Raw genomic sequence first — 23,872 nt, forward strand, 5'->3', positions numbered from 1 at the left:
TACTGCGGCCTAGCCAAGTTGACACAGCATGACCCATCACAGTAAACATGTAGGAGGAATTTCTCAGTACAGAAACGAACTCACCATGCCAACAAAGACAGTAGGGTGTCAGCTACCGCAGGATGAAAAGAGTTCCCAAGTAGGCTTTTACATATTAAGGAGTAGAAAATTATTCTATCCTGCAGCTCAGGAGAGTAGTCTGTGTCTCTCGAAGCACTGGTGAGCTTGTAATTCAAACAGGCAGTTTCGGGTCTGGGAAGGCACCAGGGAGTAACGTGCACTGAGAAGCAAGCAGAATAGGGCAGACTGACTGACCTTGAAACCCCGAGGTGTGTGCAGAGGCTCAAAAGTCCTACTCAAATATTACGACTGTGCATTTCTAAAGAGTACACTGGTTGTAGATAGGCTGATTGGCATTTACTGTTTCCTGAAGAAATATGCTGGAGAGAGGTTGGTGTTCAGTCTCTAGGGGAAGGCTTTCTGATGAACACAACCTTCTAGCCTCTCTGTCAGAGACGGACAGGCGCAACTCAAGCACCAGTTAAAAGGTGCTTCTATGAAAAAGACGAATTTAGAGGCACACAAAGCACAAGGCGGCCTAACGTGATATACCGCCTCCGGACAGAGACATGGGGAGAAAATGCTTCTCAAAGCCTGGGGCATGCAAGGGTTAGGAAAGGCAACGTCTTGGAAAAGTCATGGCAGAAGCATCAGGAACTGCGTAGGTCCTTGAGCCAAATGTGAAGCAAGGGTTTTAGTTTAGGAATCCGCTGAGGGTGATTCTCCATCTGAAACAAGTGACACAGTCCGGAAGCCACCATCATGGAAGGCCGGTTTCACGGTCCTCATCATGGAAGGATCGGTGGTGGTGTAGCGTTGCGAATGGCACTTCGGAAGAGGTAGGAGGGGCCCTGCCCAGACACAGAACCTAAAGACCATATTGCATGATGGGAACAGAAGCCAGAAATTTCTGTTCATAAACCTTAAAACAGATGTAGTGAAAGAATTAGAAATTATTATTTTTGTAGTGGGGGAGGCGCAGAGGGAGAGGGAGAGGGAGAGAGAACATCTTAAGCAGGGTCCACGCTCAGCACAGAGCCTGACATTGAGATCAGGACCTGAGCTGAAATCAAGAGTCGGTTGCTTAACTGACCAAGCCACCCAGATGCCCCAGAATTAGAAATTATTGTATTAACCTGGGTCCTCCCTAACACAAGTCTTTTGTTTGCATCCAGAATTTCTGCTCAAAACAAACAAATAAACAAACAAAAAACCAAACCAAAACAAAACATTCCTCTAGCTTAGCTAACAACTTTGGTCACCGGATGGCATGAGCAGGTCCACATCAGAAGCTGAGTCTGGGTCCGGGAGAAGTGTGCCAGACAAGAATGCAAAATCCTCAGTATGAGAGCCAAGGCAAGATTGGGGGTTCAAGAGAAAGGGAGAGGTTGACCTGACAAAACCAAGGAATTCATACTTGGAGAAAGGAGAGGGACAGCTCTGAGCAATGCCTGGGTGGTTCTTACACCAGGTTGGCACAGTGATGTCAGAGCCATACATCCCTGTGTGAGCATGTGGGCATGACTTCAGATGCTTGGACTCCCCCAGGAGGATGAAGGGCCACCATCTGGGAAGAAGTCAATCGATTTCTCCTTTCACATCCTGTCTCAGAGCAGATCCAAGAGAAACTTCTAACTAAGCCCATACTGTTATTTTTTTTCCAACTTACTGAAGTGAAATTCACATAAATTAAAGTTAACCATGTTAAACTGAAAAATTCAGGAGCATTTAGTACATTCACAATGTCCCACAGCCATCACTCTACCTGGTTGTGTCACTCCAAAATAAAACATGTACCCAATAAGCTGGTTCTCCCCCATTCCTCTCTCCCTCGTGTCCTGACAGCTATGGGTCCACAAGCTGCCTTTGTGGTTTTACCTATTCTGTATGTTTCATATGTATGGAATCATAAAATATCTACCACATTTCGTGTCTGGCTTCTTTCACTTAACATAATATTTTCAGCTCATCCATATTTTAACAGGAATTTAAATAAAGCAGAGAATAGGGCAAAATAGGAAGTCAGTATCAGGCCTGATGGCATATTGGCTAATACTTACTGAGCTTTTAATATATACCAGGATTTGTAGATGTATAAAGTACCTTCTAGACAAAATGTCCTTGATAGACAAAATCTTGTTTTTCTTCAAAATAGCCTTCTGATTTAGGTCTACTATGGTCCTCATTTTAGAGACCATGGAGATAATAAATAATTTCTAAGATCACAGATTAACAGCACTGGCTGCCAGTTCAAGGCTGGTTCCTTTAAAATGCATTCTTCACTGCTTGAGTAGGTGTACCTTTCATTACAGAACCTTAAGAGAAAGCCAGGCTTGAATATGAGTCGAGGAAGGAAAATGAGATTAGTTACAGCAGAGCACTCTTTCCTTAGAGATAGCCCTTTCATACTCAACTAACCTATTCCCATCTTTACATGTGTCTAGTATGTATCTAATGGGCATAGATGTCTTATCTCTGTTTTATATTCTCGCAAGCCAGATGACAAGTCCTTTTTATCTCTGAGCAAATTATTCCTGAGATCAGTATGTACATATGCCTATTATTTGCTTCCTGTAATAGGATAGGAGCCAGACTGATGGGTTTTCTATGCAGCCCCACACTGAAGTCAGGGCTGTAGGAGACAAATGGATAAGGAGCTCATCCCATGTTGATCCAGGGTCTCTACAGTGAACCTTGTTAGCTGACAGCACAGGAAGTGGCCATGATGGTGGCCCTATGGAGTTCCATTATCCTTGTAGACCAAGGACTGCTGCTATATTCCTTGAATATACATAAATGAGAATAGGAGGTGATGGAAAATACACTTTTTTTCCCCTGTAGCTGCTGTTGTTTAATTCAGAGGTCTCTGACCACTAGGAATCACGACTGGAAGGGATGAAGTAGACTGCCTACACTCAGAGATCCTAGTTTTTAAAACAGGTACATGGACTGGATGGAGCTGTTTCCTTTGATGAGAGGAGCATGTTTTGAGAGTGGGAAGGAAGGGAGCCATTGGGTAATTTTGTAACCAGAATTAGGTGGCAGAGGAAACTGGTTCTTGCCCAGAATCTATTTTGCTCTCCATTCTGGGCATGGACTTTAACTACATTTTAGCAACCGCTGCTGGTAGTTCTATATCACGGCCACATTCTGGAACATTATTGACAGTAAGGCATACCAGGCCAGGGGCAAGAACTGTCGTGATGACCTCTGTTGTGTCTTTCTTACAGTTTGCTGCACATACATACAGGGTTTTAAGGAATGACAAAGACCAGATGGAAGAAGTTAGGTTCACTGGATCACAACCTGGGGGAAAGCTGCCTCTGGGCAGGGGCTCCCAATGTGAATTATTATGCCTGAGAAATGAGAAACACCTTACACATGTAAGGTGTTAGACTTCCATGTGTCTGTTGCAGGGTCTATGCTCATCACACCACTTTCTACTTTCTGTATACCTGGCACAAGGCACTTAACTTCTTTGGGTTTCATTTTCCTAACTGGTAAAAGGGTTCTTTATAAGCACTGTCCTCGAAAAAAATGTGAGGATTAAATAATTTAATAGACTTAAAGTATTTAGAACAAATCTTGGCATGTACTAAGCACTAGATAATATTAATAATTATCTCTTAAAGAACTCTCATTTGATCTCCAGAATGCTAGGTCTTCAGAAATAGCCCTTTGCTTTGTTTGTTTGTTTGTTTTGTCTTTTTATTTTTTCTTTAGTAGTTTTCATTTTGAAAACATTTCCTATCTTAGACATACAATTAATAAAAAATGATCTGTAACTCATTGGGACCTCTGATTAATGGTGTGTTTTACTGTTAATTGAGCTGTTGTTCTATCTTTTAAACTCTATGAAAGATCAGATTTCTTGATTTCTTAATGACCAAGGGTGAGGGCAGGCCCTGGTCTGAGGGACACTCAAAGATACAAGGTATCTAAGAAGATTAGTGAGTTCTGTTTACTTGGTTGTGAAATAGTCCCTAGCTAAAGGTTGGCATGACTTGCTCATGAGAGTTAAACAATCTTAAATATTCATCTGACATTCACAGTCAGATTAGGCCCTAAAAGGGGAAACTTCCAGGGTACCTCATCTTCACAAAAGAACATGGAAGATTTGAAAATAGTGTTTGTCATCTAGCCACTGCAGGACTGGGGAGAGAATCAAGCTAATTTCCACTTCTCACCCTCTTAGAGAGTCAGTAACATGCATAGCAGAGACCCACACAGAGTGCAGCAGAGATCGTTCTCCTCATATCCTCTGGATATTTGTAGAATAGCTGTTCTTCCTTTAACATGAGATGATTTGGGGGAACTAAAGCTAGGTGTGGTAAGATCTCACCCTCTAGATCAGGGAGTGGATGGGTTGAAACCTGGTAGAACCTTCACTGGACCACTAGAAACACAAGACTGAGCAATCTGGGTCTAGTAGTAGGAAGACTTGAAGCCTCAATTGTTACTTTTCGAGACTATCCAAACAGATTGTAAGGCTGTCTCACATGCAGGAAAGAGCATGTTCTTAGTTTTACAAGTGACAGGGGTGATTCACGAACTTCTGAAAAGAAAACGCTGATTCTCGTGAGAGTAAAGGCAGCTAGAAAAATTGTCTGAAGAACTGGGTCTTCATCCAGCCATCTAGCCATCTCCATCCAGCCACCTAACCATCTCCATCCAGCCATCCAGCCATCTCCATCCAGCCATCCAGACGTCTCCATCCAGCCACCTAACCGTCTCCATCCACCCATCTAGCCATCCCCATCCAGCCATCTAGCCATATTCTGGAGGAACAGTCCTCAGGCCTGCTAATAATGTCTTAAAAACAAAACAAAACTCTTTATTGACATATAACTTTCATATAAAACACTAGTTATTTTGAGATTAAAATTTAGAAAGTTTTGACTTATATATACAATCATGAATCATCATCACAATCAAGATAATGAATGTAAACCTCACTCCCCACAAAATTCCTGCCCCTCCTCACCCCCATGCTTATCTCCATAAATCATTGACCTGATTTCTGTTGCTCCAGATTAGTTTGCCGTTTTGGAACTTTACATAAATGGAATCATACAGCTGGTAATTTTTCTGTCTGTCTTCTTTCACTCGGCGTAATTAAATTGAAATTCACCCATGTTGCATTGTCCGTGGACAGTTCATTCCTTTTTAATTGCTCCGTGGTAGGATTTCACTGTTTGGATATGCCGCAATCTCTTTATCCACTTACTTGTTAACAGACACTGGAAGTGTTTCCAGTTGGGGCGATTACAAATAAAGCTGCTATTGACATTTGTGTACAAGCCTTTGTATTAACATATGCCTTTGGGGGCGCCTGGGTGGCTCAGTCGGTTAAGCAACTGCCTTCGGTTCAGGTCATGACCCCAGAGTCCTGGGATCAAGTCCCACATCAGGCTCACAGCTCCATGGGGAGTCTGCTTCTCCCTCTGACCTCCCCTCTCATGCTCTCTCACTCTGTCTTTCTCTCTCAAATAAATAAATAAAATCTTAAAACAAAAAACAAACAAAAAAAACCCCATATAACTTTATTTCTCTTGGGTATCTACCCAGAATGGAATATCTGGATGATTAGCAGGTGTTTAAATTTTTAAGAAACTGCCAGAATGTTTTCCAGTGTAATTGGATCATTTCACATCCCCACCAACCATGTATGGGAGTTTCTATTCTCCATGTTCTTGTTAATACTTGTTATGATCAGTCTTTTTCATTTTAGCCATTCCAACAGAAGTATAGAAGAATTTCATTATGGTTTTAATTTGCATTTCCTAACAATTAATGATACTGAGTATCTTGTCTTGTGTTTATTTGTAATCTCCATGTCTTCACTGGTGAAGTGTCTGTTCAATTATTTTGTACACATATTATTACTCGGGTTGTTTGGTATTTTGTTGCTGAGTTTGTTTTTTTTTTTAAGATTTTATTCATTTATTTCACACAGAGAGAGAGAGCAAAAGAGGGAACACAAGCAGGGAGCGTAGGAGAGGGAGAAGCAGGTTCCCTGCTGAGCAGGGTGCCTGATGTGGGGCTTGATCCCAGGTCCCTGGGATCATGACCTGAGCAGAAGGCAATTGCTTAAAATGACTTATCCACCCAGGTGCCCCAGTTACTGAGTTCTGAGCATTCTTTATGTATTCTGGATACAAGACTATTATCAAATATATGCTTTATAGATATTTTCTCCCAGTCAGTGGTCTCTTGTTTTCTTAAAAAACACACCCCACTTCCCCCCAACTCCTTGGAAGGGGAGGTGAACCATGAGAGACTATGGACTCTGAAAAACAATCTGAGGGGTTTGAAGGGGCGGGGGGTGGGAGGTTGGGAGAACCAGGTGGTGGGTATTAGAGAGGGCACGGATTGCATGGAGCACTGGGTGTGGTGCAAAAACAATGAATACTGTTATGCTGAAAATAAATAAATAAATTTAAAAAAAAAGAAAAAAAAACACACCCTCAAATCTTAATCTCAAAACCTGCTTTGAGAAATCAAACCCTAGATAGCACCTTATGAAAAAACTTATTGGTGCGATACACAGTCACCAATAAGAAAGCAACACTACTTTTTTTTTTAATTTTTTATTTCTTTTCAGTGTAACAGTATTCATTGTTTTTGCACCACACCCAGTGCTATACTACTTTAAAAAAAAAATCATTGAGTGGTAGGGTGATTAAATTGGCGTTCAGTTAATAATGAAGTTGCATTAGATTTTTATTGTATGTCATACATCAGAGTGTGGTAATTTACACTTTGTATCTTATTATATTTTCTCATGTTCACCTTGACACAAGCAAGGAAGAGCTGCTACATTCAGCAGTCAAAGGAACTTAGATTGGACCCAATGCCAGACAGTATGCCACTACTTATCTAAACTATTTGTATAAAAATTTTTCACTTGAATCAATTGTCAAGCAAGAAGGAAGTACAGTTTCTAGGAAGAAGCAAGTGGGTAACAACAAATTACTCTGTGAGACCCAAGAACTAATATTTGCTTAAAAATGGTAATAGATCATTCAAATGAAAAAAAAAAAAAGGTCTATTCATCTATGGAATGCTCATACTAGTACTTACTGGTCAACTATAAAATAAAGCACATATATTGATAATTGTGTGTGTGTGTGTGTGTGTGTGTGTGTGTGTGAGAGAGAGAGAGAGAGAGAAATTGCATGATGAAATCTGTGGGAAGGAGGGTATTTGTAGGAGATTCCTAACAGAAAATCTGTCTTTGGTTGCCATCATGGATCCAAGATGCCCCAGTGTGGTAAAGATGATTATGATGGTGTCTCACAGATCAGAGTGAACAGGATCTATATCTTGAAGTGCTAAGTCTTCATAAATTTCAGGTTGAGTCAATAAATCTTGATAAGGATCTTCAGAATGTGATCTGATCAAGCAACTTAGTGCAGAAATCTAGAAATATGACATCATAACATTTACAATTATTTCACTTCAATTTTCAGTGATTTTGTCTGATCTTGTCAATTTATCCCTGCAATGCTCTAGGTAGCTCACTGATTCTCATCTGGTGGTACTCCTACTCCCACCCCACCCCCAACCCAGGCAGGGGATATTTAGCCATGTCTGAAGACGTTTTGGTTGTCAAAATTGGGGGTGGGAGACATTGTTGACCTCTAAGGGATAGAAGCAGGAATGGTGTTAAACACCTTACTTTGCACAGATCATCCCCACCACCCCCACAACAAGTAATTCCCAAATGTCAGTAGTGCCACAGCTGAGACACACTGGCCAGCCGAGATGTTCACGACAGCCGAGGCAGAGATGGGGCAAGTCCAGCCATATCTGGAACCACAGTAAAATACATTTTTCATTGATCTTGTTGGGTATTTATGTAGTCAATAATCCATGCCAGGATCTACAGGAGTTTGAGGAGGAGAAAGAGAGAGGGCCATTCCAAAAAAATAATAAAATGTTGTCAGTGAAGGAGTACTTGGGTGGCTCAGTCGGGAAAGCGTCTGCCTTTAGCTCAGGTTGTGATCTCAGGGTTCTGGAATTGAGCCTCTTGTGGGGCTCCCTGATCAGCGGGGAGTCTGCTTCTCCCTCTCCTTCCATTCCTCCCCCCCCCATGCTCTTTCTCTCAAATAAATAAGATCTTTTAAAAAATGCTATCCATGAACACAGGGAGATATGCCCCTCTCTCTTTCATCCTAGGGATATGGAAACAGAAATATTGGTATGATAAATTTGGTGGGGGGGGGTCACAAGGCCAATCATTTTTGAGGGTTTTCAGAATCTATGACATGTGGCTATGTGAGAGATATACACATATGAATATATAGGTACACATGAGCACAAGAACATGTCAGCATGTAGATGATTGATGGGATAACATGGAAAATCATGAGGTGTGGAATTACTATTTAAATTATGTGTTTACAGAGTTATTGCATCTCTTACTTGACTGCGACATTTTCCATTAAGTATTTATTTTATCTATGTGATTTTCACTAGTTGAAGACATGGGTAAAGCCACTGTTTCCTTATCTCACAACCCAGTAAATATAATACATGTTCAGTATATTTTGGATGAATGAAAAAGAAATGAATGTGTAATGTGTGAGGGAATGAGGGAAACTGTGTAAGTCATGAGGAATGAAATGTTTCTACAACGAAATTGGTAGAGATAGATTGTCTGATGAGTGTAACACAGAGCCACGGTTGTCTAAATTCACCAGCTCCCTGTCTTCCCATTAAGAGGGCTTTTGGAGGTTGATTGTGGTGGTGGTTTTGCCATCTCTACTCAACCAGAGATGGAAGTTAACAGTTTGCACCTATGATTCTCTGAAATGTTTTAAATGCTCTCTCATCTTCCCAATAAAAAAAGGCTACTCACCCAGCTGATCTCATTGCCATGCACAGTATAAGTGAGCCCACAGAGTGAGAAGGAAATAAAAATTTGCACACAAGTCACTATCATTTGAAAGATCACGATAACCTACGGAAGAGAAGAGGAGCAGGAGCTTAGATTTTCCCACTTAGCTTTAGCCTGCGCTCTGCTCCCCCTGGTTGCCCAGGGGCAAGGGTTAGTGGATATTTTGCAGAACAATGCCCTCCCTATCCAGGATATGCACATTCTCTTCAGACAGAAGACTGGATCAGACACAAACCTTGCTTCAGTGAGCACCAGACATAAACTCTTACAGAAGCAAATATAGTTATGGGAGTTCTAAATGGCAAACTTCTGCAAAAAAACTCCTTTCACATTCTAGAGGGAGTTACTGCTACTTTAGCCATTTTGTCCCATTTATTAGACAAACACTGACTATGAACAGGCCAGGATTTCTGTCTGTCTGTTTTTCTCTCTCTCTCTCGCTCTCTCACACCCGCACCCACGTATACACAGGCATACACATACATACACAAAGGTCATGAGATTCAACTGTACTTGCAGAAAAAATGGATTTACCAACATTCCACTTGCCTTTTAAATTAACATTAAAAGGATGCAGACCAGCTCCCCTATTTTATATAATTTTAACTACAATTTAAATGTCTACTTTAACTAATTCTAATCCATAGGCTAATTTTCTTTTTTTTTTTTTTGAAGATTTTATTTATTTATTTGACAGAGAGAGAGAGAGAGAGATCACAAGTAGGCAGAGAGGCAGGCAGAGAGAGGAGGAAGCAAGCTCACTGCTGAGCAGAGAGTCCGATGTGGGGCTCTATCCCAGGACCCTGAGATCATGACCTGAGCTGAAGGCAGAGGCTTAATCCACTGAGCCACCCAGGTGCCCCCATAGGCTAATTTTCAATTAGTGTTCCAGATCAAGTCTCTCTTCTCTGATCTATGAACAATAAAAGACTGTTCATAGATCAGTGTGCCCAGAGAAGAGAGAGAATTTGGAATGATAAGAGTATATGTTTTTCAAATGACACACTCACACAATTCTTCAATTCTAATATCAGGTTTTTGTTTCCTTTTTTAACAAAATTCACAATTACATTTGTTTGGGGTTTTTTTTCCCCCTGTTACTTTTCAACTTTGAGAAACTTCATGGTAGGTTTTAGTCTCTGAGGACTAATGGAACTGAAAGCAAGCATCACAGGTGAAAAGACCATCCAACAAAATAGTACTTACACTTACAAAGGTTTTAATCAGTGAACACTCACGTAACTCTGAGCATTCAGATAAGAATACATCAACTAAATTCACTGAGAGAAGAACTATCCCAGTGCTTGAAAGTAGTGTGCTGATAATGTTAGCTCCAATAGTCACTCCAGTCTGCAAGAGAATAATGCATTTAGTAGAAGTACTCAGGGCCTTTGTATTTCCGAATGCCTCTTTGGCAATATCCGTGAGTCACACCCTGGCTCCATGGGCTAGTGTAGGTGAGCCTTCATAAGCAATCCAGCCTCTTTACCGGAGCGGTATGCTGGCAATCCACCTCACACATGGGAGAGAAGGAAATAACCTGGTCCTCCTGAAATGAAAGGTCATGGACAGAGCCAACATGGTGGGGGTTCTGTCTGTTCTGATATCACTGGTAGGAGTGATCTCTAATATGTCCTCCTGAATTAGAAGCTCCCTGATACAAACGCACAAACATATGCACCATCCTCCCCATTTTAGCCTTCCAAAATGTACCTCTTCAACCACTGCGATGGGATCTCTATGTAAGACTCCCTTACTTTGCTTCTTACCAGATTTTTTAAAAAGTGTTTGCTAAAATTCATAAAGTTGAACACTTTCTCCTCCTAAAAAAGCTAAGTATATGCCTTATATGCTAAAGAATTAATAGATCGTTGAAGAAAAAGTTGCAAGGTAGTCAATAAAATAGACTGGAAAATCCAAATTTTGTGTTGGTTTAGCTTTGTGTAGAGAGTCAGAGTCAACTGTTCTTATTAATTCATGAAATGAGCAAAAAGGAAAATGATACTCACCAGAAATTTTGTTTGTTTTTTTGTACATGAGATGGTCAAAGATCCAGACATGATGAACTGTTTGTAAGACAGGGAAGACATTCATGGGGGAGAACTCTTTCCCATCCACATCACCTACCACCACCCTGGATGACCTATCCTGAACTCCACATCTCACCCAGTCAATATGTATATTCTGACAGAATATTCCTAAAGAACAAATCATTGAACTGAGTCAAGTTGGATCTGAGTCTACTTTGGGCGTATGGATGGAAGAATATTGAGTTGGACAGAAGGTGAGGCAAGGGCTCCATGTAGATGCCATCAGTTGTGACAAAGTTGAATGGGAAGAATGATCCTGACGTACACACCCCCATTCTAATCTATCCAAACATATTCCAACCTGAAAGTTCATTTGCTTTCTAATGTATGCCTGGATCATCTCAGTTAAGTATGATCTCTCCTTTCAAAGGAGGGAGCATGGGACTCGAGCATTTTTTTATTTTGGCCAAACACTTGCAGTTGGTCCTGAGGCTACTTTTGTCACCTTCTCTCCTACAAATTCCCTATGTATTCAGCCTGGTGGCTCTGCTAAAAAAAAATCAATCAATCAATCAGTCAATCTCAGCTGTTGTCTATAAAAAGAGAGGATAAACTAATTAAATACATTTTCCCTTTATTTATAATTTCCAAATAACTTCTTTGGTTTCCAAAGTAGTTCTAATAGATATACTCACAGACGCTCCAGCCCAGAATGGGTAGCCAATATAAAAGCAAAATAAAAGATTCCTGTCCTTAATGTACCAGTAGAAAAAAATCTCGATGATGCCAGCTAAGAAGCATTTCAGACCAATCATTATCTGAGCTACCTGGAGGAAGAAAAACAGAACATAGGGGTGAAGTAGAAACTCTTCACAATTAGAGACATCGTTCCCTCAGATCTCAAGATCATATATGAATCACGTGTGATCTTTTCACCTTAATTGGAAAATAATCCTTGGAAGAGAATCCAAAGAAATTGTATTGGTTTACCAAGCCTTGTTGATGGATATTACCTCATGGGGATATTACATTTGGGAAAAACATCCCATTTGATCTCTGGGAGCCCAGAACACCTTCATCCCAAAACATTTGACCTAATGGTACACCCAAATATATCACCCTCACTCACTTCTTACCTAATCTTATGAATTGGCATGAAATAATTTATCCCAAATAAAATTACAGATCACATTAATTTTCCATACTCACCCCCCAATGTCTATAGGACTAACGGTAACTTACACCCAGGGATTGCAGATTCTTTTTAAGGAAGTTATGCAGCTTGCTGGGTAGATGTCCATCAGAATCAGATGCGTCTGCTTGTCCCACCTGCATGCTTTGAATTTCATTTGTTGAAATGCCCTCAACAAACCCACTGGTACCAATGACATCTCTCATTCTGTAAAAGACCACACATAGTCAGAATTCTTCATCAAGCCCCACGATGCTCAGGATGCAGAATGCTATACACATTTCTGGAGGTGTTTCGAAGAAAGCAGCTGCACACTTCCTAGTACTGAGAGGATTATATATATATATATATATATATATATATTTAAAGATTTTATTTATTTGACACAGAGAGACAGCTAGAGAGGGAACATAAGTAGGGGGAATGGGAGAGGGAGAAGCAGAATTCCTGCGGAGGAGGGAGCCTGATGCAGGGCTCAATCTCAGGACCCTGGGATCATGACCTGAGCCGAAGGCAGATGCTTAATGATTGAGCCACCCAGGTGCCCCTGAAAGGATTGTATTTCATAGGAAGAGAAGACATTGGCAAAAGGTATCATCTGTAAAACTTGTTCCCTTGGCTCCCAATGAATCTATCTGAGGGAGATGATAAGCAACCCTTACTGGAGGCCTGGAAGCCTGGGTTCTGAGGCCCTGCAGGATGGAATCAATGCACTATGGGATTCTGGAGCACAGTAGTGGGAGACAGGCAGGGACAGGTAAATGGGGTGCCACTCCCAGGAATCAAAGATGCTCACCCTTGCAAAGGGTGAAATCTGATTGAAAGGATGTGTACCGTAATGTCAGGCACACCCTGGCAAAAATCTCAACTCTCCTAGTTATTTGATGTGGAGCTTCGGAAAATTCATGTACATTCTCTGAGTTTCTTTCTTTTTAAAAGATTTTATTTATTTGAAAGAGAGAGAATGAGAGAGAGCACAAGAGGTGGAAAGGTCAGAGGGAGAAGCAGACTCTCCATGGAGCAGGGAGCAGGATGTGGGACTTGATCCCAGGACTCCAGGATCATGACCTGAGCCGAAGGCAGTCGCTTAACCACTGAGCCACCCAGGTGCCCCCCATTCTCTAAGTTTCTATTCTTCAGTTGTGATTGAGGAATAACAGTGTTTATCTCACTTCATAAGGACTTTATGATGTAATGTTATTGAGAGAACTCATCAGAGCTATTTAATAATCAGCAATATGAGGAGTGTTTCCACTTAATTTCTTTTCTCCTCAGAACAAGAGCAATTTGAAGCTTTCCTATTAATTCTCCCATATCACTGCTTAAAATTTCAATATGATCAATTTTTAGAATAGAACAGAATGGATCTCATTCTATTGGCTTTTCCTCTAAGCCTAAATTATTATTTTTTTCTTTAGAAACCACATTGCGATACCACCTTACACCAGTTAGAATGGCCAAAATTAACAAGACAGGAAACAACAAGTGTTGGAGAGGATATGGAGAAAGGGGAACCCTCTTACACTGTTGGTGGGAATGCAAGTTGGTGCAGCCACTTTGGAAAACGGTGTGGAGATTCCTCAAGAAATTAAAAATAGAGCTTCCCTATGACCCTGCCATTGCACTACTGGGTATTCACCCCAAAGATACAGATGTAGTGAAAGGAAGGGCCATCTGTATCCCAATGTTTATAGCAGCAATGGCCATGGTTGCCAAACTGTGGAAAGAACCAAGATGCCCTTCAACCGACGAATGGATAAGGAAGATGTGGTCCATATACACTATGGAGTATTATGCCTCCATCAGAAAGGATGAATACCCAACTTTTGGATCAACATGGACAGGACTGGAAGAGATTATGCTGAGTGAAATAAGTCAAGCAGAGAGAGTCAATTATCATATGGTTTCACTTATTTGTGGAGCATAACAAATAGCATGGAGGACAAGGGGAGATGGAGAAGAGAAGGGAGTTGAGGGAAATTGGAAGGGGAGGTGAACCATGAGAGACTATGGACTCTGAAAAACAATCTGAGGGTTTTGAAGGGGCGGGGGGTGGGAGGTTGGGGGAACCAGGTGGTGGGTATTGGAGTGGGCACGGATTGCATGGAGCACTGGGTGTGGTGCAAAAACAATGAATACTGTTACGCTGAAAAGAAATAAAAAATTTAACAAAAAAAGAAAGCTACACTTTTTTTTTTTTCCTTTTGAGAGAGAGAGAGAGAGCAAGTGAGCCCATGGTGGTGGGTGAGGCAGAGGAAGAGGGAAAGAGAGAATCTTAAACCTGACATGAGGCTCAATCCCAAGACCCTGAGATCATGAGCTCAGTTGAAATCAAGAGTAGGAGGCTTCATTGAGTGAGCCACCCAGGTGCCCCGAAGCTATACTATTTTTATATACTTAACATAATAAATGCATTATAAGATTTTGAAAAATAGAGAAAAATTCACGCAAAGTTAGATTAACTACACACCACTAACGACATTTGTTTCCATTCCGTCCCAATAGTTGTTGATATATATATAAATGGTTTTTGAGAGCTTAATTATGGTTTATGTGCATGCTTATCTCTAAATTTTTTACACTTAGCATTATATATTAAAAATCTTTCCAAGTGTCTTCTAATCATCACTTTTACATCTGTACAATATTTGATAAAAAGGCTAATAGAATAATTTATTGAGCATTCTCAAGATGCCATATATTAAAGTGACATTTTTGTTACTGTAAATAAATATCCATTTAACATTAATATTTATAAAATTTCCTTTTGTGGGATTACTGCATCAAAGCGTAAGGATCATATAGCATGTGTTACACAGCCCAAATTTCATGCCAAGAAGGTTTTCTCTGTTTCGTCGTCACTAGAAATACCTGGATTATCAGGTTAGGACACCCTCGCTGAAACACTTCTTTTCTAAAGATTAAATCAAGTATTTACAAAATATTTCAAACTAAATGTAAAACATAGTGGCAGTTTTTTTTTCTTCTTTTTCTGGCTGTGACATTCTAGTAATTTAAGATTTTCTTTATCGTTGTTTCTTTAGCATCTAGACCATCATTTGGCATCTAGTGGGAGAAAAACCTTTACTTTTTAAATGAATTAATGATAAACAATGAAAGGAAGATATTGCTAAAATTCTAAAACAAAAGCAAGTAATTCTTTTACGGGTAAAACATGAATTCTGATGCAAAAGGACAGATAGAATTAAGGACAACACATGTTGCTCTAGAAACTTCCTGAATCACTTTTGACCATGGAGTGTACATTGGCCTCTGTGAATTCCTTGTATCTGTGTATTTCAGAGTTTAAGAAAATGGCATACTCACCTTTTGGTGAAGAAGATAATTTTATTTTCCAAAACTCTAATTTCAAAATAAAACACTGCCCTAACCTGTGTATGAGCGCATATGCTTGTGGTTAAAATTTTTACAGGGATAAGAAGGGGATAATAATGATTGTCTCTGAGTGCAGAAGAGGGGAAAAGGGACTGAAGGCTCAGGGCTAAGGCTTCAGCTCTGCCTCCAAAGATTTATTTATTTTTATTATGTGACATTGAAGCAAATGAAGCCAAAAGCGGTCTGTTGACTCTGGGCAGTAGGTGAAGTATTTGTAACGGTATTGTCTGTATGTATAACCTTACTAAAGAGATAACAGCAAGAAAATACAACCAAATACGACACAACAACCGCTTTGTTGGCAGAGAAAGGATGTCCTGCTCCCTGCTCCCCTCCCAGGGTCCTCACTCTGCAAGCCTGGATCTGCTCCCAATCCAAGGGTTTTGTGTATCCCCAGCCCAAACTCATCACAGAAGCCAAATTCTACCAGAATATATGAAACCGAAAATGCTCTGCACCTACCTTGATCTCTCTCCTAGGCTGCTGGGCTTTTAAGCAACAAGCTATCCTGGTTTGCAACTTTGTGTTTCATCTCTTTCACCCAGCTGCCCCTCTGCCTTCTGCCCTGGAGAAGGATGGTTATGGCAGAATAGTTACTCTAGACTTCTTCATTTCCAGCTTCCGCTTACATATACCGGCAGTAGAGATAAGCAAGCCTTAATAGTATTGGAAGATAGTGAGCAATCTACCAAGCTCGGAAACAAAGCTTCCTGGACTCTTCTGGCCGTACATATTCTATCACGTTTGTTTTCATTGAATTCCTTTATTTAGGCTCAAGCTCCCTGGCTGACATTTACATTAATGGTTCTGTGCTCATTCTTGTGATGTTCTCAACATGCTGCTATCAAAAAGATAACTTCAAACCCTGGCCTCTTCCCCAGTGCCGCATGCTTTTTTTCCTTGCTGAGAGGACACTTTTGAAAGGTTAAAAATGTTTCCTTTCCCTTATCTCCAACATCAGAGAGCAGTATAGTCAATGGCGTTCAGAATTTCTTCTTCCAGTCCTTACATGACACAAGGATCTACTTATGTATTTCAGAATTTTTTTTTAAAGGAAGCTGAGAACTGGATCGAAGATCACAAGGCTTAGTCAAACCAAGTCTATGATTATTCAAACCAAGTCTATCAAAATGCCTGCCTGTGTTGTCAAGGTTAATTTTAGCACGTCTATATTCCCCAGAGCTGTTTTTGGGAGAGTACCTGCAAGGCGCTGACCTTGGTCAAGGCATGAACACATTGACTCATTGTGTTGCTTTGTAACCATGGGTCTGAGGAGTTTCTGGGTGGTTTGTGCCGGCTTGTCAGCATTATTTACTGATAACAGCGTGACTAGTGATTTGCACATAGCTTCAGGGAGACCACAGAATGTGTGCTGTTGGGGCTGGTTGCATAACATGCCCACAGGACAAGGCAGGTATAAGAAGTCCAACCACCACTACAGTTTTGGGCTCCCTGGTCCTGAGGTATTCTGTTGGGATTCGCTGTCAAAAACAGAACGTGCATTCCGGAGGAAAGGGGAAGACAACTGAAACTCAAGCCTGGCATTATGGACTGTGAGGCAGTTCTTAGCTGGAACATCTATCCTTAGTTTAATGCTAGTGTGATATTATGTCCTATCCCTCCAATAGATCCTAGTTGTACACATAGTCCTACTGGGTCCTATGAATCTTCTTTACAAATTAAACCCTAACTCTTTCCATTGGAACATTGGCATCAGAAGTGACATTGCATTGAAGACCAAGATTCATCTTTAACTAAAAATATTGCTCAGGATTTATTTATGGAAAAAAGGATGCTTTTGATAAAGGGGGTACAGAGGTGGTTACTGAACCACTGTGGCGTGAAGTAGCACAGGCTTTAAAATCAGTTACTGATCACAGAACTTCCAGGTATAATATGGAAATGATAGAAACTTGACCTTAGGATCTAGCAAAATGAATGAGTAAGAAACTGCAAAAAAGTGGTAGGTCAGCTAAAAATTCATTTTTAGTGTTCCTGCTTAGCAAAAACAAAGGTGAGTTTTTCCCTTTTTGGCCAACAGGAGGAGTGCCAGTCAAAGGAATCTGGACAACCCACACTGATCAATTGTCTTCATCTATAGGCTTTTGAGAATTTAGTTTACAATGGATTAAAGGAGACATGCATCCTCTACACTCAAAAAAGGGCACATGCTCTGCTGTCTCTCCTTTGCCTTATGATGGTCAGTGGCTACTGAAGCACTACAGAAACACTGTAGAAGCTAGTGGCATCAGAATTGTTCCACAAAGACTATGAAACAAGCTCCCAAGTGGTATGCCCCTTGCCTAGGTTATGGCCGATACGGTGATAACAGACGTCCCACCAGAACGGCCCTCTTAATTTGACTTTGTCCTTGTGACCTCAGGAAGATGGAAGATGGAAGATGACATATTTTTCTGTAGCTTTCTTTCCTTCTAATGTTTTGTCTGGCTTTGGTATCAGGGTAATCCTGGCTAATGGAATGAGTTGAGAGTGTCCCCCTCCTTTCTTTTGAGAAGAAATTTATCATGGATTGTTATAATTTTGTCTTTAATTATCTGATAGATATATTCACCAGTGAAGTTATTTGGGTTTGAGCTTTTCTCGGTGACAAAGTATTCAAATATTATTTCAGTGTTTTCATTTGTTATACATATATTGGTGTTTTCTAATTATTTCGGATCAGTTTTGGTAACTTATGTCTATTTTATAATTTCATTTACTTGCATAAATTGCTGGCATGAAATTGTCTGGAATTATATTTAATGCCTTTATAATGCTTTTAATTTTTGTGGAGTTGGTGGTGGTGTCTCCACTTCCATGACTGATTTTGATAATGTGTGTCTTCTCTCCCATTTTCACTTGGTCTGCCTAGCTGATGGTCATCAGTTTTGCTGGAATTTTCAAAGAACCATCTTTTGGTTTCATTGATTTTTATTTATTATTTTTCTGTTTTCTGTTCCTTGATTTTTCACTCTAGACTTAATTATTTCCTTATTTCTCCTTACTTGGGATTTAGTTTTCTCTCCTTCTTTTTTTTCTAGTTTTGTAGGAAGGGGCTTAGGTTATTGATTTGAGACATTTTTGTTTCTGATATAAGGACTTAAAGCTATAAATTTTCTTCTAGGCCCAGGGTTTGCCATCTCCCATATATTTTGATATGTTTTCTTTTCTATTCAATTTAAAATATTTTAATTTTAAAATATTTTAAAATATTTAAAATTTTAAAATTTTTTAAATATTTTCCAATTTCTTTTTTGATTTCTTTGATTCATTGTCAATTGAGAAGTGAGTAATTTAAATTTACAGTTATGTGGGGGATTCCACAATGTCATTCTGCTATTGATATCTCATTTAATTTTGTTTTGTTCAAAGAATTTACTTTGTGGTATTTCAATCTTTTAAAATGTATTGTCTTTTAAGTTCTAGCATGTGATTGGTATTTGTTTTCTATCACTGTAGAAAAATACATTATTACCAATATTGTAATACTTGGTAAATTATTGGTGTTTGATATATATATATGTATATATATATATATGTGTATATATATATGCTATTGTGATATCATGTCCTGTCCCTCCAATAGATACTAGTTGTACACATAGTCCTACTGGGTCCTATGAATCTTCTATAATCTATATATATATATAATATATATATAATATATTTTATATATTATTTTATATATTATATTATATATATAAAATAATTGGTAAATACATTATTACCAATACAATATTACCAATTTTGTGGCTTAACACAATTCAAATGGGTTATCTCACAGTTTCCTTGGGTCCAGAGTTGAGCATGGCAGGATGGGGTTCTCCGTCCAGGGTCTCAAATGGCTAAAGTCAAGTGTTGGCCAGAGCTACCATATCATCTTGGGCATGGGAGCATCTGCCAAGCTCATTCAGGGTGTTGACAGAGTTTAGTTCCTAACAACACTGGGAATGAGGTCCCATTTTTTTTTGGCTGTCACTAGGGGCCTCTTGGAGGCCATCTGCCATTCACTGCCACATGTCTCTATCCAAGACATGACAGCTGCCCTGTCCCTGATCTCTAGACCCAGATTTAAGTGGCTTGTGTGATGCGGTTGGGGCTGCTCAGACAATGTCCTTGACTAACCCCAAATCAAATCCTAGAATATTAATAATACCCTTAAAAGTCCTTTTGCCACACAGCATAATTCTGGGAGTGGTACTTGGTGATTTCACTAGTTTCACTCAAAACCCATTTTCACAAAATGGGTGGAGTGTTTTAATAGTATACTATATTTTATATATTATAATGTTTTATGTATTTATGATTATGTTTATATATTATAATGTTATATTAATATTATTATTTATTAATATATATTATATTTTGTTAAGTTTTTAAAAAATATATGCATCAGGTTAAGTTGGTTAATAGCTTTCAAGTCTTTTATTTTCTTTTTGATTTTCTGTCTAGTTTTTCTATTAGTGATTGAGGATAAAATATTGAAACCCAATATTGCTGAATTCTCCTTTCAATTCTATCAGTTTTGCTTCTTATATTTGGGGACACATTTATTTACTCTTGTTTCTTCCTGCTCTGATGCCCCTTTTATCATTACAAAATACCCCTCTTTCTCTCTAGTAATGTTTCATATTAAGTATATTTTATTTCACATGAACATAGCCCCTCCAGCACCCTTATGGTTATGGTTTGTATCTTTTTGAAGAAGCAAATAATAAGTAATTTCTAGAGGTGTATTGTCCCCACCTCACTAATGACATGTGCAGACAAGTTTGTGGGTATGATTTCGTGCTGTCAGATTAGCTGCCTACAGGGAAATTCTCCAGGGATACCAAATTAGTACACTGGCCTGCCTTTTCTATTTTGGGGGGAAAATTTTTCTCTTTATCACCACTGGGTGTCAGTAGAGTCACGTGTGGCAGAGGCTCTGAAAAGCCATTACTTCTAAAACCTTCCCTTGTATTCACTACATCTGTATCTTTGGGGTAAATACACAGTAGTGCAATGGCAGGGTCATAGGGAAGCTCTATTTTTAATTTCTTGAGGAATCTCCACACTGTTCTCCAAAGTGGCTGCACCAGCTTGCATTCCCACCAACAGTGTAAGAGGGTTCCCCTTTCTCCACATCCTCTCCAACACATGTTGTTTCCTCTCTTGCTAATTTTGGCCATTCTAACTGGTATAAGGTGGTATCTCAATGCGGTTTTAATTTGAATCTCCCTGATGGCTAGTGATGATGAACATTTTTTCATGTGTCTGATAGCATTTGTATGTCTTCATTGGAGAAGTGTCTGTTCATGTCTTCTGCCCATTTTTTGATATGATTGTCTGTTTTGTGTGTGTTGAGTTTCAGGAGTTCTCCATAGATCCTGGATATCAACCTTTTGTCTGTACTGTCATTTGCAAATATCTTCTCCCATTCCGTGGGTTGCCTCTTTGTTTTCTTGACTGTTTCCTTTGTTGTGCAGAAGCTTTTTATTTTGATGAAGTCCCAAAAGTTCATTTTCGCTTTTGCTTCCTTTGCCTTTGAAGACATATCTTGAAAGAAGTTGCTGTGGCTGATATCAAAGAGGTTACTACCTATGTTCTCCTCTAAGATTCTGATGGATTCCTGTCTCACGTTGAGGTCTTTTATCCATTTTGAGTTTATCTTTGTGTACGGTGTAAGAGAATGGTTGAGTTTCATTCTTCGGCATATAGCTGTCCAGTTTTGCCAGCACCATTTATTGAAGAGACTGTCTTTTTTCCACTGTATATTTTTTCCTGTTTTGTCGAAGATTATTTGACCATAGAGTTGAGGGTCCCTATCTGGGCTCTCTACTCTGTAGCAAAGGGAAGAGAAAATAAATTACCACAGTCTAAGATTCCCTATTTAGAGGTATAAGGACTCTCTTGAAGAAATGAAGGGTTTTATGAAATTAATCAGTTTCCAAATCCTAGAGGTGGATTGAGATTAAAATTGATTAGAGGATCAGAGTGGTGTAGGGGAGTTAGGGGAGGGGTGGAAGAAAATAGAAAATAAAACTCAAGTTAACTGAGCATCTTCTATGTACTAGATAGATATAATGGTAAGCACTTCACACACATGTTTTCAATACATCTTCATATCTCAATGTAGATGGCAGTCTCATTGCACTCATGCTAGAGGGGCATGGGTGCTTAGCCGTTATGTTGAACCTATGGTGAGAACTGACTTTGAGGGTTGCCTAAAGGGTTGGCTGCGTTTTCTGAGAAAGGAGTCAAAGCTAGGAGTATAAGGGCTTATTTAGCCAGAGCGATTCTGTCCGGTTAAACAGTGATCTTGATGTTTATGCAGTAAAACTTAAACTGACCCTGCCCTCTGCCCCCCAGAGGACTTACTTAAAAGCAAGTCCGGGAAACCAGTCCCAGGTAACAAAGCCCAAATACAAGGGCGGGTCAGGCCAGGTGGAGACATCCAATCAGTGGGGCATGCATACTATCTCCCTAGCTACCAAAGAGTGTGGGCCCCCCCTTTTGGGCCCGTTGGGTGCCAATTCTGACCAAGGTGATAGGCTAGTTCAAATATCTACTATAGAGTAAATTGTGATTCAATTGGTCACCTGTGTTGACCTAGGATGACTATGCAGCTTTCTCTGTGTGTTGCAATCTCCTTGGGCACCTGTGTGTGGTCAGGCCCAACCACACGGCCTTTGCCCTTTAAAAGTTAGTCTGTAAGGCAGGGAGGGGTCGCCCTCTCTGTAAGAGGCAGCCCCGAATGGTCGGTTTGATTTTTTTTTTTATGTTTTTTTAAATCATTTTTTAAAATTTATTTTCAGCATAACAGTATTCATTGTTTTTGTACCACACCCAGTGCTCCATGCAATCCGTGCCCTCTCTAATACCCACCACCTGGTTCCCCCAACCTCCCACCCCCCCACCTCTTCAAACCCTTCAGATTGTTTTTCAGAGTCCATAGTATCTCATTGTTCACCTCCCCTTCCAATTTCCCCCAACTCCCTTCTCCTAACTCCCCATGTCCTCCATGCTATTTGTTATGCTCCACAAATAAGTGAAACCATATGATAATTGACTCTCTCTGCTTGACTTATTTCACTCAGCATAATCTCTTCCAGTCCCATCCATGTTGCTACAAAAGTTGGGTATTCATCCTTTCTGATGGAGGCATAATACTGCATAGTGTATATGGACCACATCTTCCTTATCCATTCGTCCATTGAAGGGCATCTTGGTTCTTTCCACAGTTTGGCAACCATGGCCATTGCTGCTATAAACATTGGGGTACAGATGGCCCTTCTTTTCACTACATCTGTATCTTTGGGGTAAGTACCCAGTAGTGCAATTGCAGGGTCATAAGGAAGTTCTATTTTTAATTTCTTGAGGAATCTCCACACTGTTCTCCAAAGAGGCTGCACCAACTTGCATTCCCACCAACAGTGTAAGAGGGTTCCCCTTTCTCCACATCCCCTCCAACACAAGTTGTTTCCTGTCTTGCTAATTTTGGCCATTCTAACTGGTGTAAGGTGATATCTCAAGGTGGTTTTAATTTGAATCTCCCTGATGACTAGTGATGATGAACATTTTTTCATGTGTCGGTTTGATTCTTGATGCTTGGCGAGAAATAAAAGCTTTGCTTGACTTTCGTTTTGTATCAGTCTCACTCCTTCGATTATGGTCCTAACAAGAGAGACCCAGGAGGAGCTCCAGCACTAGAATGATGGAAGTGGTGGGGTGGCGAGATGAGGGTACGATGGAGTCAACCGTGTGTGGAAGGACAGTGGCCCCATGTGTTTGACAGCCCCACTTCGAGTGTCCACTGGGGTGTTCTCAAAAGAAGGAATCATTCTCTCTCTCTCTCTCTGTCTCTCTCTTTCTCTCTCATACACACACACACATTTATCCCCTACATTCTTTCAGGCAGAGAAGAGGGTTCTATATTCTGTGCTTAAATAGCTCATAGGGTTCTGAATGGTGCTTCTCTACCTTTACAAGTCATCTGTTTCCCCAGTTGATTATGAATTCCCTGAAGCCAAGCCAACATTCCATGTTATTCATCTTTGTAAGCCTGGCATCCAGCATAGTGTCGGGTAACCACAAAGTCCCCATAAATGTTCGATATCCATAATAAGCAAATAAAGAAGAGGAATGGTGTAGAAATGTGTGCATAGGGAAGGAGGGCAGAAGAATGGGAGATGATAATGAGGAGAGAGTTTGAAGAAAGAGCTGAAAGCTCCAACATCTTACTCTCAGAATGAAAAACAGAATGGGGAAACTGAACCTCAGATCTGACACAGTGGGTATGACCCTGACATA

General features: G+C 40.1%; 1 protein-coding gene across 3 annotated transcripts; it reads right to left on the reverse strand.

Annotated features, from left to right (window-relative positions):
* Window positions 1–7,192: 7,192 nt before the first annotated feature.
* LOC116880248 (high affinity immunoglobulin epsilon receptor subunit beta-like) lies at window positions 7,193–16,162 on the reverse strand. 3 transcript variants are annotated; one of them, XM_032879121.1, is made up of 7 exons: window positions 16,043–16,162; window positions 12,235–12,391; window positions 11,688–11,819; window positions 10,972–11,028; window positions 10,175–10,312; window positions 8,924–9,025; window positions 7,193–7,482 (listed from the first exon to the last, which is right to left on the reverse strand). In XM_032879121.1, exons 2-7 carry the CDS (start codon window positions 12,388–12,390, stop codon window positions 7,357–7,359), a joined length of 711 nt encoding a protein of 236 aa, XP_032735012.1. In that variant the 5' UTR covers window position 12,391; window positions 16,043–16,162; the 3' UTR covers window positions 7,193–7,356. The 3 variants fall into 3 exon arrangements, with proteins under 3 accessions (XP_032735012.1, XP_032735011.1, XP_032735013.1); XM_032879120.1 differs by having other exon boundaries at window positions 10,169–10,312; XM_032879122.1 differs by lacking the exon at window positions 10,972–11,028 and having other exon boundaries at window positions 10,169–10,312.
* Between the last annotated feature and the right edge of the window lie 7,710 nt (window positions 16,163–23,872).

This window comes from Lontra canadensis, unplaced genomic scaffold (assembly GCF_010015895.1).
Source record: "Lontra canadensis isolate GAN:19392208 unplaced genomic scaffold, GSC_riverotter_1.0 scaffold66, whole genome shotgun sequence".
In the NCBI taxonomy this organism is placed as follows: domain Eukaryota; kingdom Metazoa; phylum Chordata; class Mammalia; order Carnivora; family Mustelidae; genus Lontra; species Lontra canadensis.

Coding starts and splice junctions, on each gene's coding strand:
- LOC116880248 (XM_032879120.1), bottom strand. CDS start 12,390: ATGAGAGATGTCATTGGTACCAGTGGGTTTGTTGAGGGCATTTCAACA. Junction 11,029..11,687: donor CATTCTGGGCTGGAGCGTCT/GTGAGTATATCT, acceptor TCTTACAAACAG/TTCATCATGTCTGGATCTTT. Junction 9,026..10,168: donor TGATTAAAACCTTTGTAAGT/GTAAGTACTATT, acceptor TCTCTTCCGTAG/GTTATCGTGATCTTTCAAAT.